The sequence below is a fragment of the Aspergillus homomorphus genome (genome assembly GCF_003184865.1).
Source record: "Aspergillus homomorphus CBS 101889 unplaced genomic scaffold BO97scaffold_41, whole genome shotgun sequence".
Taxonomy (NCBI): domain Eukaryota; kingdom Fungi; phylum Ascomycota; class Eurotiomycetes; order Eurotiales; family Aspergillaceae; genus Aspergillus; species Aspergillus homomorphus.
This window is the reverse complement of record NW_020291927.1, coordinates 131,735-147,038: the sequence shown is the minus strand read 5'-3', so window position 1 is coordinate 147,038 and position 15,304 is coordinate 131,735. Positions and strand designations below refer to the sequence as shown.

At 52.9% G+C, this 15,304-nt stretch overlaps 5 protein-coding genes across 5 annotated transcripts; 2 read left to right on the top strand and 3 right to left on the bottom strand.

Moving 5' to 3' along the window:
- Positions 1-497: 497 nt before the first annotated feature.
- On the bottom strand, positions 498-2,089 carry BO97DRAFT_417149 (uncharacterized protein; the record flags this gene model as incomplete). Its single annotated transcript, XM_025696463.1, has 2 exons — positions 498-1,232; positions 1,412-2,089. 2 exons carry the CDS (start codon positions 2,087-2,089, stop codon positions 498-500), a joined length of 1,413 nt encoding a protein of 470 aa, XP_025548230.1.
- Positions 2,090-3,437: 1,348 nt separating this feature from the next.
- bud32 (serine/threonine protein kinase BUD32) lies at positions 3,438-4,517 on the top strand. Its single transcript, XM_025695747.1, has one exon. The coding sequence runs from the start codon at positions 3,559-3,561 to the stop codon at positions 4,462-4,464; it is 906 nt and encodes a 301-aa protein (XP_025548229.1). The 5' UTR covers positions 3,438-3,558; the 3' UTR covers positions 4,465-4,517.
- Positions 4,518-4,543: 26 nt separating this feature from the next.
- On the bottom strand, positions 4,544-5,944 carry BO97DRAFT_188459 (putative gamma-cysteine synthetase regulatory subunit). Its single transcript, XM_025690448.1, has 2 exons — positions 5,637-5,944; positions 4,544-5,538 (listed from the first exon to the last, which is right to left on the bottom strand). Exons 1-2 carry the CDS (start codon positions 5,657-5,659, stop codon positions 4,623-4,625), a joined length of 939 nt encoding a protein of 312 aa, XP_025548228.1. The 5' UTR covers positions 5,660-5,944; the 3' UTR covers positions 4,544-4,622.
- BO97DRAFT_188485 (aldo/keto reductase) lies at positions 5,822-7,299 on the bottom strand. The gene is made up of 6 exons (XM_025690449.1): positions 7,053-7,299; positions 6,985-6,995; positions 6,875-6,932; positions 6,632-6,813; positions 6,200-6,569; positions 5,822-6,137 (listed from the first exon to the last, which is right to left on the bottom strand). Exons 1-6 carry the CDS (start codon positions 7,125-7,127, stop codon positions 5,985-5,987), a joined length of 849 nt encoding a protein of 282 aa, XP_025548227.1. The 5' UTR covers positions 7,128-7,299; the 3' UTR covers positions 5,822-5,984.
- A 5,080-nt stretch (positions 7,300-12,379) lies between these two features.
- On the top strand, positions 12,380-12,928 carry BO97DRAFT_417145 (uncharacterized protein; the record flags this gene model as incomplete). Its single annotated transcript, XM_025696462.1, has 2 exons — positions 12,380-12,663; positions 12,814-12,928. 2 exons carry the CDS (start codon positions 12,380-12,382, stop codon positions 12,926-12,928), a joined length of 399 nt encoding a protein of 132 aa, XP_025548226.1.
- Between the last annotated feature and the right edge of the window lie 2,376 nt (positions 12,929-15,304).

Genomic DNA, 15,304 nt, shown 5'->3' with positions numbered 1-15,304 from the left:
GAGTCTTGCTTTGCGAGAGGGGAATGCTTCATTTATTGCAGTAAAGTGGGCTCTCGGATTGATCCTTGTAGCATAGATATTCTTGTACGGTATTGTTCGATGGTTGGACTGCAAGACAACGTCCCTTCAATGCCTCTTGGAGTGCAAGGTGTCATACAATCTAAACTCTAGGCGCATAGGAGGATATTGCTTAACCTCATCCTTATCCTTGGCACGGAAGTCATAGACCTATCCCGGAGTCATCCTTCGATCCACCACCACTAACTCCGCAGTGGGGAAAGCGGGAGCGAGATCCCATTTCCGCACTTAGTGATCCGTCACTAATGAATGTTCAGGGACAATCGGCTTGAACTTGTGCGTTGAATGCGATAAGAATCTTACGCCAGGAACCGGGATTGTGGCTGAGTATCCTAGCTGAAAATGAGACATATCCTATTTTCCAATCATGATGCCCCGGTCCAGGCTGGGTGTTTGCGTACAGACAGGTCCATGTATGTTCATTCTTGCGGATCCGGAGGACCCCCACTTCTTCCTACTCGCGATAGCATATTCGCTAACATCTGCTTATGCTCGGCACTTTCCTCCCACCTCCGTTCTTCCTCCCGCAGCTGTCGGTACTCTTCGCGCGTTAGGGTCGGAGTGCTATACTCCAGATCCATTCCCAATGCGCGAATCTCCTGCTGCAGCCGCTCTATGCGGTCCCACGGGTAGTCCTCCCCTCCCATACTGTCTGTTCGATCTGTTTCCGGGTTAAACCGGATTTGGATCGTTTGCAGCGCCGTGTCTTCGTCCGCAGCGGCGCTCTCGGCCAATGCTAGTAACAATCGTGCTTGTTCCTCGTCGAACTCCCATAGTCCCTCTCCGTGTTGCTGAGCGTAGCTGGTCAGATCCCAGACAAATGTCTGCACCGTCGGACCCAGCAGCTGATCGAGCACCACGGCTGCAGGCCAGTAATGTCCGGGCTCTGTCGCGGACGACACGTAAAAGGTCGGGCAGACGACCGTGTGCAGATTAGGAAACGCGGTGGCCCGGAAGTCTCCTAGCCCCAGCTCCTGGAACTTGATATCGCCGAGGACCATGCGTCGGAGGGCGTGAGGGCGGGACTGTAGCCAGGTGTAGAATTCTTTGAACTTAGTGGCTGTATCTGGGGTTCCGATTTCGATGAGATCGTCGAATGCGATGCTGAGGTCTATCATGTGGTTGGTCGAAGGTTGTCCCAGGACCACATTATCCTATTCCCGACAAGATGAAGGTCAGTCTGCGAGGGGGTTCACTCTCCGAGAATGGAGGTTTCTAGAGTTCACGCCTCTGGGAGGGTAGAAGAAACTGGAAAGACAGAAAACAGCGAGGGAAGTAAAGAGACGAAAAAGGAAAAAGCAGAAGAAAAAGCGGAAGGAAGAGGGGGAAAGACCTGTGACGAAGCGCAGCATTCGCGAGTCTCCCTCCAAATCGCCGAAAGAATCGTCGGATACGTCCCGGGCAACGCACGCAGCTCCTCATAACCCTGCAGCTGACAGTCGAATCGACCCCCGAACCCATAACCAGGTTCATCTCGCCAGCGCGTTAGCACCACCCTCCGCAACGCGGGAAGATGCCGGATGGCATGATGGAGAAGCTCCCAGCGGGCGGTGCTGATCTTTTGCTCCGGCACAAATAGTACTCTGAGGCGTTCTTGGTCCTCGGGGGAGAAGACCACCTCGCCGCAGATCTGTAGCGTGTGAACCTGGACCCCGCGAAAGAGATGCAGCACCTCGGCCGCAGCCGTATAGTCCTCAACTGCGAGAGGATCAGGGGTCCAACAGCTCTGTAGGACTATCTTAAGAGATCGGACGAGCCAGAGCAGCCTCGGATTGGATAGCAGGGAGCGTAGTAGGCAGCTCGCTTTTTGTCTTGTGGAGTGGGAGAATTCGAGTTCGCGGTAATGGATGGGAAGGATGAGGTGGTAAAACTGTCGACAGATGAGGAGAAGAGCAGTCGTGTTGGCGTTGTGTGCTCGAAAGACTTGCTGGTCGAAGGTGTCAAATAGAATTTGGTGCAGAATCTGGCTCAGGATCTCGGAAGGGAGGTCGAGGATGGATGCTCGCGACATTTCTGTGCTCAAGATGAGGTTGACGAGGGGAGAAGAAGCGAAAAGAGGAGAGAAAGAGTCGGTATGCCAGTCAAGCAGTATGAGTTGTCACACTACGCTGATTGGTCACAGACGCCGCCTGACCACTCAGGCTGCTATACTGAAGTTTGGATGGGAGAATGAAGCTGAACTGGAAGGGGAGGGAAGCCAAACTACATATGCAAAATAAAGTCTTTTGCCCAATCAGGGGAAAATGTAGCAACTAATCAATCTATCGTGACAGAGAGTCTTTTGAAATGAGACCCTCTATAGTAATGATGAACACTCATAGTAGCAAAATCAATCTTTTAGTAGCAGTGAATAGACTTTGATGTTGAGTCAGACTCTAACCTGGGATTTGCAGTCATGGTGAGGTGAGTTGATGTAGACAAAGTGTTTGTTACACAGTTTTCACCCACGATCTGCTGTTTCCATCTCTCCTCCTTTCATCTTGTTTTTTCATCTCATTTTCTATACACTGCACGCTACGCTATTAATCAACCTACGTCCGCATCATGCTCTTTACTTGACAGTTGCGCACACCGTTGTCTTGCTCCATTTCACCCTCCTCCCCCTTCGCATCTGCCTTCTGTACTCGAATCTCTCTGCGACTTGTTAAAAAATCTTCAGCATGAGGTTGGTCTATCCCAATGGCTTCCCCAACCTGACTGAACCGCCCTACTCACCATTGTACCCTTCTCGATTTTCTCCAAACAGTCTCTCATTATACCACTTCTTCATTCGAGACACCTTCGATCTAATTCACCGCCCATCTATCACACGAGTTAGTTAATCAGAGTATGAATCAAGCACAAGCAGGGCTCTGAGAATGTATATTTGTTTCGGATCATGGGGCAGCGGCTGGGACAGCGGACACGTCGTGGTGGATTGGGTGTGTTGCGTCCAGATTCTTCTCCCACGGACACCTATTGGAAGCATTGGTGTGACTTCTCACGATGCGAAGGTTTTTACAAGACATTCAATTTGAATTCACTTCAAGTAATAATTGATGAGGTGTTTCAGGGTGCATTTTGTTGGTGCAACGGCGCTATTCGTATTTCAGAGCTAGGAAACGATCCTATGTGCGAAACTGAAGACTGTCTAAGAACTATAGAAAAATACAATCTTTGCTAGGTTGAAGTATAAGATTTACTGCCGACATCATTATAGCTGATATGAAGCTATAATTTATGCAACTGATGAGGCATAACTAGCAGCAGACAAAGGCGGCTTAGTAAGCACATGCAACCCGGCGCGATCAACTGCCCCACCTGAACTTTTCGCATGCCGTTCACAGTCTATACAACTTCCTCCTCAATTTCCTCTACCTAACTAACCACATCACGCTCAATTGATCTATCTACCTCGTTGTCTATATACTTACAGCCATCACCATTACCATCGCCAAGAAAATCTACGACCATACAACCACCCATCGCAAACCGAGAACCATGCACACCACACACGAATACACGCCCCCACCCCTCCCCCCTCCCTTCCACCACCACCACCAAACCACGCCCGCAAACCCACCAACCCTCCTCACCCAAGGCGCTGAAGCCCACCTCTACAAAACCCACTACCTGAGCGCCGCCCACCCCGCGGCCCTAAAAATCCGGCCCTCCAAACCCTACCGCCACCCGATCCTCGACCGCCGACTGACCCGCCAACGCATCCTCCAAGAAGCCCGCTGTCTGGCCAAGCTCGTGCGCGAGGGCGTCTCCGTGCCCGCGCTCTACGCCGTCGACTGGGAGGGTCAGACCGTCACCGATGCCGACACGGGAGCCGAGCGCTACGGCGGCGCGTGGTTGTTGATGGAGTGGGTGGAGGGCGACGTGGTGCGGGTCGTCGTCCGCGAGTGGGAGGGGTATATGTTGCGGCATTTTGGCGATGATCGAGATGTGGATGGCCATGTTGAGCGGAAGCGTGAGGAGGATCGCATGAAGGATTTTTTACGGAGGATTGGTGGTGCTGTGGGGAAGTTGCATGCTGCGGGCGTTATCCATGGGGATTTGACGACTAGTAATTTGATATTGAGGGGGACAAATCTGGGGGTTAAAAAGGAGGGAGAAGGGGATGCTGTGGATGAGGGCAGGGATGGGCTTGGGCATGTGGGGTTGGAGGGTGAGGTCGTGCTGATTGATTTCGGGCTGGCGGGGCAGAGCGTCCAGGATGAAGATCGTGCCGTCGATCTTTATGTGCTGGAGCGCGCGTTCGGCAGTACGCATCCCCGCACTGAGGGGTTCTTCGCTGAGGTTCTCGAGGGCTATCGCGCGAGTTATCGCGGTTCTGTCTCGGTGTTGAAACGTCTCGAGGAGGTGAGGATGCGCGGCCGCAAGAAGAGTATGCTGGGGTAGATGGGGTTCATTCTATGTGCAGCTAGCTAGTGATGATAGAAATGGGATATGACTGTATGCTGTGTTCGTTCGTCACGTTGGAAGAAAATGATAACGCCGCGCTTGGAAGGTTCATGTAGAGAGAAAGAAATGCTACACGGGGAGGAGGGGTTTCAAGACTACTGTTGCTGCTGCTGAACGCAGCTGCCCACGTCCGCCAGCGCAAAGTACCCCTTGCTCTCCACCACGCCCCGATCCTTGACCACCGCCGTGTACTTGACTACCCACTGCGGCGCCACGTCGCCCTGGATTCCGTCGTCCGCGTCCGGCGCTGAGGCCAGGATGCCCGCCCCCTTCGCGCCGGGGCCCAGTAGCTCCCGTGTCGTGCCCACGGGCAGCACATCCATGCAGTCGTTGTGCGTCAGCAGCTGGATGCGCTCCTGCTTGGCGTACAGGATCAGAGACTTGGGCACCACGCAGCAGTCCTTCAAGTTGATCTGGTCTACCGACGGCTTTACCCGCGTGTGCGGCAGGAAGCGCGCCAGCCGCTCGCTGCCAAACTCCGCGACGCCCAGCTGCGCGATCATCCCCTGCTCTTGTAAACCTTCCAGCGTCCGCCATGTCTGGATGATGCTGTCAAAGTTATCCGGCTCCTCGCTGCCAGTATCTGACGACATCTCCTCCTCCTCGCTGTCGTCGTCCGCATCGAACAGAATCCCCGGGAACGAAACGATCAGCAGGTCGATCGAGTCGACGTGCAACTCCCGCAGCACCAGGTCGATCGCCTCGCGCGTGTGTGCGCACCGCCGCGACGCCGGGATCCCCGGTAGGTAGAACAGCTTCACCGTGATGTCGTACTGCGACCGTTCCTCCGACAGCCCGTGCGCGAAGTCCGTCGCCGGGATATACAGCGCGTCGTCCTCCTGTTTCGTCCACGCCGCGTACTGCTGCTTGGTCTCCGGGACGTTCTCCTCGCCGCCCGAGCGGTGTTGCTGCTGCGCGGCTTGGAAGTTGGCGCGCAGCGAGTTGATCAGTTCGACATTGGACTTTTCGGTCGGTTGCCGGATGACGGGGTGGCCGCCTAGCATAAGATTGCTGCAGGTGGTTAATATTTTCAGGAGGGCAGATGGATTTTCGGTTGATCGCCGAGGCTACGGCCCCAAGGGTGAGTTAAGGTGAGGGTCGCCACTTACGAGGTGGAGAGGATCAGTTTCATGGTGGCGGTCGGCGGGTGACTGATCACACCGGCGGTGAATTGCAGAGAACGAGACTTGAATTCAGGGGAGATGTCGGAGAGAAGGACAGAAAGGATCGGAGAAATTGGGAGAGGGCCAAGGAAGATTCAACCAGGAATGAATTGCTAAGCAACAAACCCCGCGGGGCGGGGTTGGAAATTCTGAACGGCTACGGCGACCCTCTTCCGATCGGCCCTTCGTCTCGGCCCGCCGCCTTCCCTTTCTTGCTTTGCTTTGCTTTGCTATCTATCTTACGGTAGTTACGCTACATATTATGCTTCATCCACTCGGCACACCTTCAATCATCTAGTCATAGTCCACCGTCGGGTCCCAGTCTGTCGGCGAGTAGATGCCCGTCTGAAGCGCCTTCATGTCCTCCTCCGATAGCTCGAAGTCGAACACCTCCGCGTTCTCCTTAATGCGACTGGGTGTCACCGACTTGGGAAGGGGAACAAAGCCCTGCAGTGTTTATGTTTATGTTAGTGATGAATTAACCTGGAAAAAGAGAACGCGCATCTTACCTTCTGCAATCCCCACCGAATCATGATCTGAGCCGGAGACTTGCCGTGCTTCTTCCCCAGCTCCTTCAGCAAACGCTCACCCATCCGCGTCCCATGCGCCAAGGGCGAATAGGCTTCGACGACGATGTTGCGTTTCTGGAGCCACGCCGCAATCTCCGGGCGGTCACACCAGGGGTGAAGCTCGTACTGACCGACATCGATCTGTCCGCCTCCGCCACTCTTGATGTACTCTTCCAGCTCCTCAAGATGGTGGATGCCGTAGTTCGACACACCAATCGACTTCGTCTTGCCGGCCTTCTGCGCCTCCACCAACGCACGCCAGGAGCCCAGACGGCCCTCCTTTCCGCCATAAGGGGCGTGGATCAGGATGCTGGGGTCCTGGTTAGTGGAATCGTAACGGTACTGGCAATGGGTGTATGTAGGACGACCCACAGGTCAAAGTACTCCTGCTCCGCTTCCCGCAGGCTGGAGTCAATCGCCTTCTTGGTGCTGGTGTAGCCCATCTTCTCTGGCGGAATCTTGGTGGTGAAAAAGATCTCCGACCGGTCCAGGCCTGAATTTGCAATGGCACGGCCGCATGCTTTCTCATTGCGGTACATGATTGCTGAATCGACCTGCAGGCAACCGGGTTAATTACGGTGGTGGGGGAAGGTGAGAGGTTGGGTGCGTACATACATGACGGTAGCCAATTTTGAGTGCTTCCAGGGTGGGTTTCTCCGTTTGCGACTGGGGGCTGCAGCAGTTTAGCATCTCTGCGTTTGCATGTAAACGGAGGAAAGACTTACATCAGGTAGACCTGCCGTGGATGGTGTGGTTAGTGGTGTGATGGCAATTACCGGGGACTGCGACTTACCCCGTATCCTAGGATCGGAATCTCATGGCCGGAGTTCAGGCGGTAGGTAGAGCGTAAACCTTTGAGAGCGGCCATTGTGGGGGATGATAAGCAATGAATGTTGATGGAGGGAAACAGAAAGAGAGGTGAGTCGATTGACTTATACTGTGAGAAGTGAGAGGGGAACAGGCGATGATCTCATTGCTGGGTGGGTGGGTCGGCTTATTCACGTCCCCGATTGTGCTTATCGCAGTTACCATGCAGGCGCTTCTATAACTACTATTTCCACACGAGGAGAGAATCCCGTCCAGTGACAGGTCTGACAATCCACTCTCTCAATCCGTGAAGGCCTTGGTCAATCTTCATCACTTCCTCTGAATCACCTAGCTACGGCTGTGGGAGTCGTACAGCCATCGGATATAAATCCCGCATCTTCCATCATGGCTCTCTTTTCCTCCGTCGCCTTTCCTCCATCCTCTTTTCCCATCATCCACCTGCCTTCCCTTCTACCCTTCGCATCGCATCGGCCATATCGCCCGTCTTTCCAGCATGGCGGTCTTGACTTCTCGCTTTCCTCTTCTCACTCCTTCTTTATCTTGACCTCTACTTGAGGAGGTCCAGAAAGTCAAACATCAACCACAGTCTTCAGTCTTGTCTTCTCTTTTCGCTGGCTCCACTCCTTCCTCTGGCATATCTCTAAAGCACTGGGACGACTACCTCAAACAGGATGACCCACAGTCCCAATTGGCAGGGCTTGGAAGATCGGCCAAGCAAACTTTGAAAGAGGTGGTCTCGGCTTACTGAGCTGTCCCCTTTTCCTTGTCCTATCAAGCATCGGATCTGGAAGGGCGCAGAGCAGACTGCGGTGACCATGCAGACTCAATCCTCGCTGGAAACAACGTATGTAAGGCTGCAGCTTCACTTCAGACGTCCAGCACCCAGCTAACCCCGGTCCGAACCAGGAGAAGACACTACCCTAGCTAGGAATCTCACGTCATGGGCTCTTTATTTGTCCGGAAGGCTCCTTCCCAATACATTTCTTCCTCTTTTTCAGTCCCCGTGTCCATGCTCGATATCTTGCAACACCCCTCCAGACATTCAATTTCGTGGCCTTATGAGCTTTGCTTCCTGGCTTTGGGATGCGGTGACGAACTCGTATCCTCTGCGGAACGTGTCTATCTACAGCGCGACATCCTCAAGAGCGAATCAATGTGCTCTTTCGGTGGTATGGCCTCTGCCTCGCCTTTTATCATCTGCATCAGGATGGCTTCCCAATTCGTGTTCACGTGCTATCTTCGAAACCGGCCGGACCGACTACCACATGAAATTCGTCTGCATCATGGGCGCCAAGAAAGAGAATGGCGACGCTAGCTGCTGTCCAGTCAGAAAATGCTGTGATTCGGGCTTGACTGGCCCAATGGAAGGATGGGATGATTCTGCGAGTCTCTCTTACAGTTGCCATGCTACCGTGAAGCATGTGTGCTAATCTGGAACCGACTTTTCGAAGGACCGATGCGATACTTTGCTGAGAGAAGTTTGCCTTGCCTTTCCGTGCAGCTCGGCACGGATTTATGACACTCGGGCGACGTGCGAAACTTCTTCACCTGGCTCTTCAACATCTTGACCTATCTGCTTACCGTGGACATGAAGGTTAAGATACAGCCTTACAGATGCCGAGAACCTTCATCATCGGTCTATTAATGGACGTCTTCCTCATGCACCTAGCCACTCTTATCTTGATTCCAGAGTCTAAAACTGATTCCTATCAGCAGGCAAGATGATGTCCATTACCCATTCCCAGCCCACCGAGAGCAAGGCGGAGCGCCAGGCACGACAGGCCGCACGCTTCTAGATCGCCAGGATCTACATAGCCTGCGCCGAGCAGTACTAGCGCTGCTTCACACCATTACAGAGAGATTGTAACGGCGCTGTAAGGTGTGGGCACTGCCCCCCCGCAAGATCGCTGCGAGCAATGCCTCGGGATCGATGGCGCTCGCGACGCCAGAGCGAGTGGCCAGCGCTCACATCTTGCTTCCACGACTTTTGCAGGTAGCGTGATCTCAGAGAAAGATGGTGGACAAGACCGGGGGGCGATACTATTCCGGACGAGTTCGTCCGGGTGCAAAGAGCCCAGAGTTTGCATCGGCATGGGAAGCTGTTGTCTGGAGATGAGCAGAGCCCGTCACGAGTCAGGCCTTGCCGCGAAGCGATTGTCTCAAGGCTGCAAGTGGCGGCAGAGTGGAAGATGCAGACTTCTTGAAGGCTAGTAGCCATCATTATGTGGGGCCGACTGTAGTAGAGCTGCCGAAACAACTCTCGCCCAGGAAACATCGTGTATGAAGTTCCGATTCCTTTCTTTTCTTCACATCACAAGTTTGAATCCCAGATTGAGTATGCTCAGTCTGCTGAACCGGACTCTCAGTTTCTCCAAGGCAATTGACACTTGTCAATATTCACATCGACAATACTTCGGTTTCGGCCACCCGCGCGGTGACCCGCGGCACATTGAGTGTTATGGGTACCTCTGCCTCCCTGCAAATTAATAACCACCTCATAAAAGGACCCAAACGTCGGTTGTCCATCCAAGACACCTCGCTCAGCGAAGCACAGATCTACGGCTATCACTAAACCAGAGAACCGAGTGTTCGTAACCTCGGTGTGTTGCAATATGCAATCTGCCAACAGCTTTTCCACCAAAACCTTCTCGTGTATCTTGTGTCTCTTATCATGTAGCATCCTGAAGCGGCAACACAATGTTCCCCTAGTCGCCCTTTTCCTACGCCTTATTGGTTCCTAGACGATTATATTGTGATTGTGCTCGGGGTTTACCTCTTGTCTGGCATGCAGGCAGGAGGTATATCTACGTGCAATCTCTTCATATAAAGTGCGAAACCCAATCGTGCTCAATTTTACCCGGCAAGCCTCATCGGGATAGACATCGTTAGGCCAATTGACAGGATATATATGCTTCGCCTGGTCTCCGCATGTGTCCCTTTGGGCAAAGATCTCAGATTTCCCTTATGGTTTCCTCCAGGGACACTACGATAACGGCATCTCTGACGGCTTTAGCAGCGAAAAACCCCTCTGTCCACATCTCGTGCCAGATACAGAGGCACCGAATATCTCCCCTCTCACTAGTTGTGCTGGCATTCAGGATTTCTGATGCGATGCAACTGGCAACAGAGACCTGAACAACACCGCCGTTCTTTGGGTGTCCATGCATGATTGAACTTTGCCTGATATCGTGCGGATCGAATCTAGTATCATCCCTTCATGCCAAGACTTCACAGGCTTGACCTCCAGGCATTGCAGACTTCGAGAAAGTTAAAATGTTTACACACAACGCACGTTGCCCACCTTGACACGGGCTATGACCCTGATGACCCATACCTCACAGGAAGCCGCTCGGATTCCCCATATACCCTTTTCTATCCAGCACCAGGCTGGAGTCTTCTTCGATTATGATCAGAACCCTTTGGTAGACAGACCTCTAGGCATTAGATCGCCCGCGGAGGTAGATTCCGGGTGACAACCCGGATGCCGAATGGCGTCCAGCAAGTCTTTCCGGAGGCTCGGGCTCAACGAGTCCAAGAGACAGCCGAAATGCTGTGCATCTCTCGAGGTTTTGATCGGTCATGTTGATATTGCCGGTCCGGACTCCAACGTCTTCCACAAAATACATGCGCACCGTCTCCTGGTATCGAGCGGATCTTTGTCAATCGATGCTTATCGTGCATGAGGTGGAGGTGATGTTGTTGTGCTTACTTTGTGCTAAAGGAAAGACAAGGAGACACCTCGGTATGAACAGACCAAATGGACCGCATATTCCCTTTGGCGATAGTGACAGTATCAGGGAATATAACCGTGCGATCGAAAAATCACTTATGAAAAACATCTTACATAGTCGGAGTTTCGCCGAATCCGATCAGCAGCTATATCCAGATGCTTCACCATTTGATATGGTAAAGTAACTCTCTAAATATACAGTTCGATCTACGTATGGATGTAGCGTTGATTCCGCTCAGAAGGAACGCTCTTTACAGTTAGGTACTGGCGCGGGCTTTGGCCTGTCCGGGGAATAACAGCGGTTGTACTGACCGATGCGCATTCCACCTGATTGCTTATGACATCGCCGACTCGCAGTGACTGAAAAGATGTGAAGACTTTCTAGCAAACGCACCTCGCTGCTGGCGCCATCGTCCTGCTGCTCAGGAGCCGGCGTCCCGACCTCAACTATTACGGCATTAGAGCATTATCCATGTTGGCCAAGACCGCACGTCCAGTCTGTACACAATAAGTTTTACGCAAGACCCACTTGCTTTACCGAACCTTGCGCTACTGGCGAGATCAGTATTCACCGATCGTAAGGAAGGTCAACCACAATGGCCATGACCTTATGTCTCGTGGAGAAGAACCGTGTTGAAAACTCACCTCAAAAAGCTGTACTGTATCAATCCCAGCTGAATTTCGAAAGAAAAGAGATCGCCAGCCTGAAGCTTGTGCAAATCGCAACGAACACTCGCTGAGTACCATCGACTCTTTTGGGATTGCTAGAAGGCGGGATCGATACGCGAGAACCTATTATAAAGCGATGCCGAAGAAAACCTTGTGAAGCAACGCTGAAAAGCAAATTGTCGTGGGCACCACCCTGGTACAGTCTTCCTTCATGGATTGACTGCCGAGGAGAGAGTACCAAGATGCCACCGCTATACCGAATTCGACGCAACAACTGTGTACCTGCAACGCGCGTGAGAGCCGGGGGAGAAGAGGTACATGGTCGTCAGCCGGAACCTGGAAGCTCACTCGAGGTATCCCAGACCGCTACCAATAAGAGAGGTTTTGATATGGGGCAGTTCAGCGCAATGGACAGAAACCGAGGAACGACGAACGAACAGCGCCAATAAAAGCGTGCACAGGCAGGTGGACGAGCACCATGTCCTGGCTGAGACGTATATGGGCAATGGTCACCTGGCAATGCAGCTGCCCAGTTGAGAAAGGCAATTGGTGCTATTCCGTGACAGACTTGAACAGCAGCTGGAGCGCACGATGAATGCTTGGGCTCGGCTGTATAGTCGGTTGGTGGCGAAGGGACCCTTGCAGGTCGGCAGCCCCAAAGACTGGCGCTGGCAAGGGCTCCGGGACGTGCAAAGAACGCATTTGACCATGAATGTGGCATGTACTGTACAAGCTCTCTACGACAGTATGAATCCTCTTCACGCTCGATAGAGTGACCATCAGTCATATCGTACCAAGCTGGCTAAGGTTCGCGATGCGATTTCTGTCACTCGACCCGCACTCGTACGCCTAGCCACATGAGTACCAACTCAGACGACGCGGGATGTCAAAGCATGGCGATCCTCCGGTATCTGAGTCTCCTGGCATTCTCTCCGACACTCCACTGGTTCACCCGCGGCTTGGCCCAGGAGGAAGGACTCGCTACGAATTTACTCAAGTGCTTACGTGAATCCGACCAGGGGATGGACTACTTCTCCCCGCGAGGCGCGCGAGTCACGCGCCATACCTGCCCCGTCACCGATGCGCAGTGTGCGCTCTGGCTCGCCCACGACGCGCCGAAGCCGAGGCACATCGCCCGGCATCTCCGGAGAGCCCAGGTATTTTCAGAAGGGGAAGGGTGAGCCGGGCCAACCCCAGATCATGTTCTGAGTGGCCGGTTTACAGGGAAATGGCAGAGTGCAGGTTCGACAAGCGCCGTATCACAGTTGAGCCACTCTACCTGTGGCATCTCTCCTGATAACGGTGCTATCATAAGCACCGGTATTAGGCGACGCCCTCTCCGACCGGCGCGATCTGAACCTCCCGCAGTGAGGACTGCAAAACAGCCTTTGAAGTCGTCGGAGTGCGATATGGTTCCCTCAGTGGCTAAGACCTCACATTGAACCCGACAGCGAGGATTTCAAGGACGCTTTAAAGACCCAGTGAAGGATCCTCAGTTCCTGAGTACCCTTGGATAAAGTCATTCCCAACGGTAAAATTGGTGAAACGTTGTGGTAACTGGAGAGTGACCCCGTGGAGTGTGATCAACAATTAAGCTGACAAGAGGTAGTCAGGGACAGTGGTTTGCGTACATACGTGCCTGGGCCTACTGCCGTTCATAGAGCAGAATTTGAGTCCGTGCCAGCAAAGACTGCGTCTTCACTTACACCATTCATCAATTCGGTTTCCCATTCCCGTTTGCGCTATCACGGAAGGGAGCGTGGCAGATACCAGCGTGATACTCAAAACCCTCGTCATGAAGAGAGAGATTCATTGCAATTTCGAGTGGTGTGGACGTGGGCAGGGTTCTGATCTTCGCCGCCCACAGTATCAACGCCGCCGTAACGATCCAGATCCCCTGGTCGTAGGCCTCGCCGCATCTGATTGTTTGCTGATTTTCTCATTGACCCGTGGAAACTTAACTGTATGGAAACTGCAGAGACTAGCGAGGGCCTAGGAACATCGGCATTGATCGCCGCCTATCTACAGCCATCTATTTTTATCTACAGTGAGCGGTAAGAAGGCTAAAGGTATGAAGGCACTTGGGCACATCCTTGACTACTCTCTCAATGGATTGGAAGTCATGCTTTGCCTGGGAAGACAGGCCATCGTGGCGCGAGTCCAAATGAAGGTGGCGTTAGCCAAACTCAGCCTCTCGCAAGACATGGCTCACTCTCAAAACAGCTCCAATATTACATGTGTGTCCCGCCGGCATCTTTTGGGAGTTGGCCAAAGGTTCTTAACACAGTCCGCGAGAACCAGCCACAATCCAGGGACGCTACGGCACTTTCAGGACCTTGCCCACCTCTACACGCCCTCTTTAGACCTGCTAATTCCACGTTACCTATCAATTGGAGCTTCTGGCTTGGCTTGTCTACCACCGTCAGACGCCGAGTGTTCCTGTCTTTGCCGCCGTAACCCATGTCTGTCTACGGAGAGAACGCAGCTACCGGCAACACAAACGGTACCAAAGGCGTCGGTTGACATGAAAGGTTTTGATATCTTTGAAAGGGATGTCGCATTGCTCAGAACTAGGTTCTATCGGGGATGGACTTATGCCTTTTTTGAACCCCATACTCCCAGTGATTCAACTGTGGGTATAGACACGTTAACACTAGTATCCTCGGAAGCGTCCTCGACGGCGCCCATTCGGACTAAAGGGCATGTCAGCATTAGCCAAGATTGCGCGGAAAGGGACGGCGATCAATCCGCGACAGAGCAGCAGGCCAAAGTGCGAATCAATTGACTGAGCCAGCAAGCGAAGCCTATCTCCACAGACTGATCCATCATCCCACATGCATTAATCAAGTGTGCTTCTGAGCTTGACAGCTTCTTCGCGAGCTGCCGAGACCGGAGGTAGCGACAGCAGCGTCATCAGGTTCCAGCATGTCAAAATCTGTGTTTCGAGCCGAGATAAGGCCATTCTGGACTCAAACTATCAACTACCCTGGTAGCACTCAATCCAGAGTGTCACCGTTCTGGGTATCTCCACCGCTGCCTGGGAAAAGCTGAAAACTTGAAAGCCACTCTGCTCGACTCGCAGGCGGAGCCATAACTTTCTTAACTGATATTACAAAGCCTCTCTATTTGCTTTCGAAAAAAAGATATCATGAACATCAGCCTGGGGTGCGGCGCTTGCGCTTTCTAGCGTGTGTCAAGAGCACGTGGTGCCAGAATGAACCCCTCCGTGTTCGGACTTGCTAGCATGTCATGGATCCGATAAACGACTTTGGCACACCCCAGAACGCCATTGTGCGGGTGTGGTATGAACCCAGAGGGAGCCCTGAAATTTATCGGGATTTCCTGGCCGTGGACAGAAACCCTTGGAGGCATTGCTATGTGGCCGAGACAGATAACCCATGCCTGGGTCGCAATACGTTGGAAACATCGTCCGCGTATGTGAATTCATTAAAAGCAGCGAGGATAGCAGCCTCGAAGGCATCAGCTGGGAGGGCGCACAGACTCGGGTCTTCTGATATGGAAATCACGGATCAGCCTGTGCCTTCTGCTGTCTGGGATGACCCCGAGAAGAGACAAGGAGTGCGACGCAGAAACATCCTCGGGTATGGGATGAATCTTCCTGACAGTATCAAGTGATGGAACCAATTTTGTGAGCGAATGGAGATGTTGCGGTTGTTCCTGGGCTTGGAAGAAGAGATGACCCCGCAGTTTCTTCCTCTGGAAGATCCGATGGATCTGCAGCTGCCATCCTTGAAACAATGACCTCTTCCTAGCGCTGAGCTTCTCCGTGAGGGTGCTCGTGGATCACATCCGAGTTA

Bases quoted from the DNA above. Each gene is read 5' to 3' on its own strand.
- bud32 (XM_025695747.1), top strand. From the start codon at position 3,559: ATGCACACCACACACGAATACACGCCCCCACCCCTCCCCCCTCCCTTC.
- BO97DRAFT_188485 (XM_025690449.1), bottom strand. From the start codon at position 7,127: ATGGCCGCTCTCAAAGGTTTACGCTCTACCTACCGCCTGAACTCCGGC. The intron at 6,814-6,874 runs GTATGTACGCAC...GGTTGCCTGCAG, and splicing joins TCAAAATTGGCTACCGTCAT to GTCGATTCAGCAATCATGTA. The intron at 6,138-6,199 runs GTAAGATGCGCG...TAAACACTGCAG, and splicing joins TTCGGTGGGGATTGCAGAAG to GGCTTTGTTCCCCTTCCCAA.
- BO97DRAFT_188459 (XM_025690448.1), bottom strand. From the start codon at position 5,659: ATGAAACTGATCCTCTCCACCTC. The intron at 5,539-5,636 runs GTAAGTGGCGAC...AACCACCTGCAG, and splicing joins AAACTGATCCTCTCCACCTC to CAATCTTATGCTAGGCGGCC.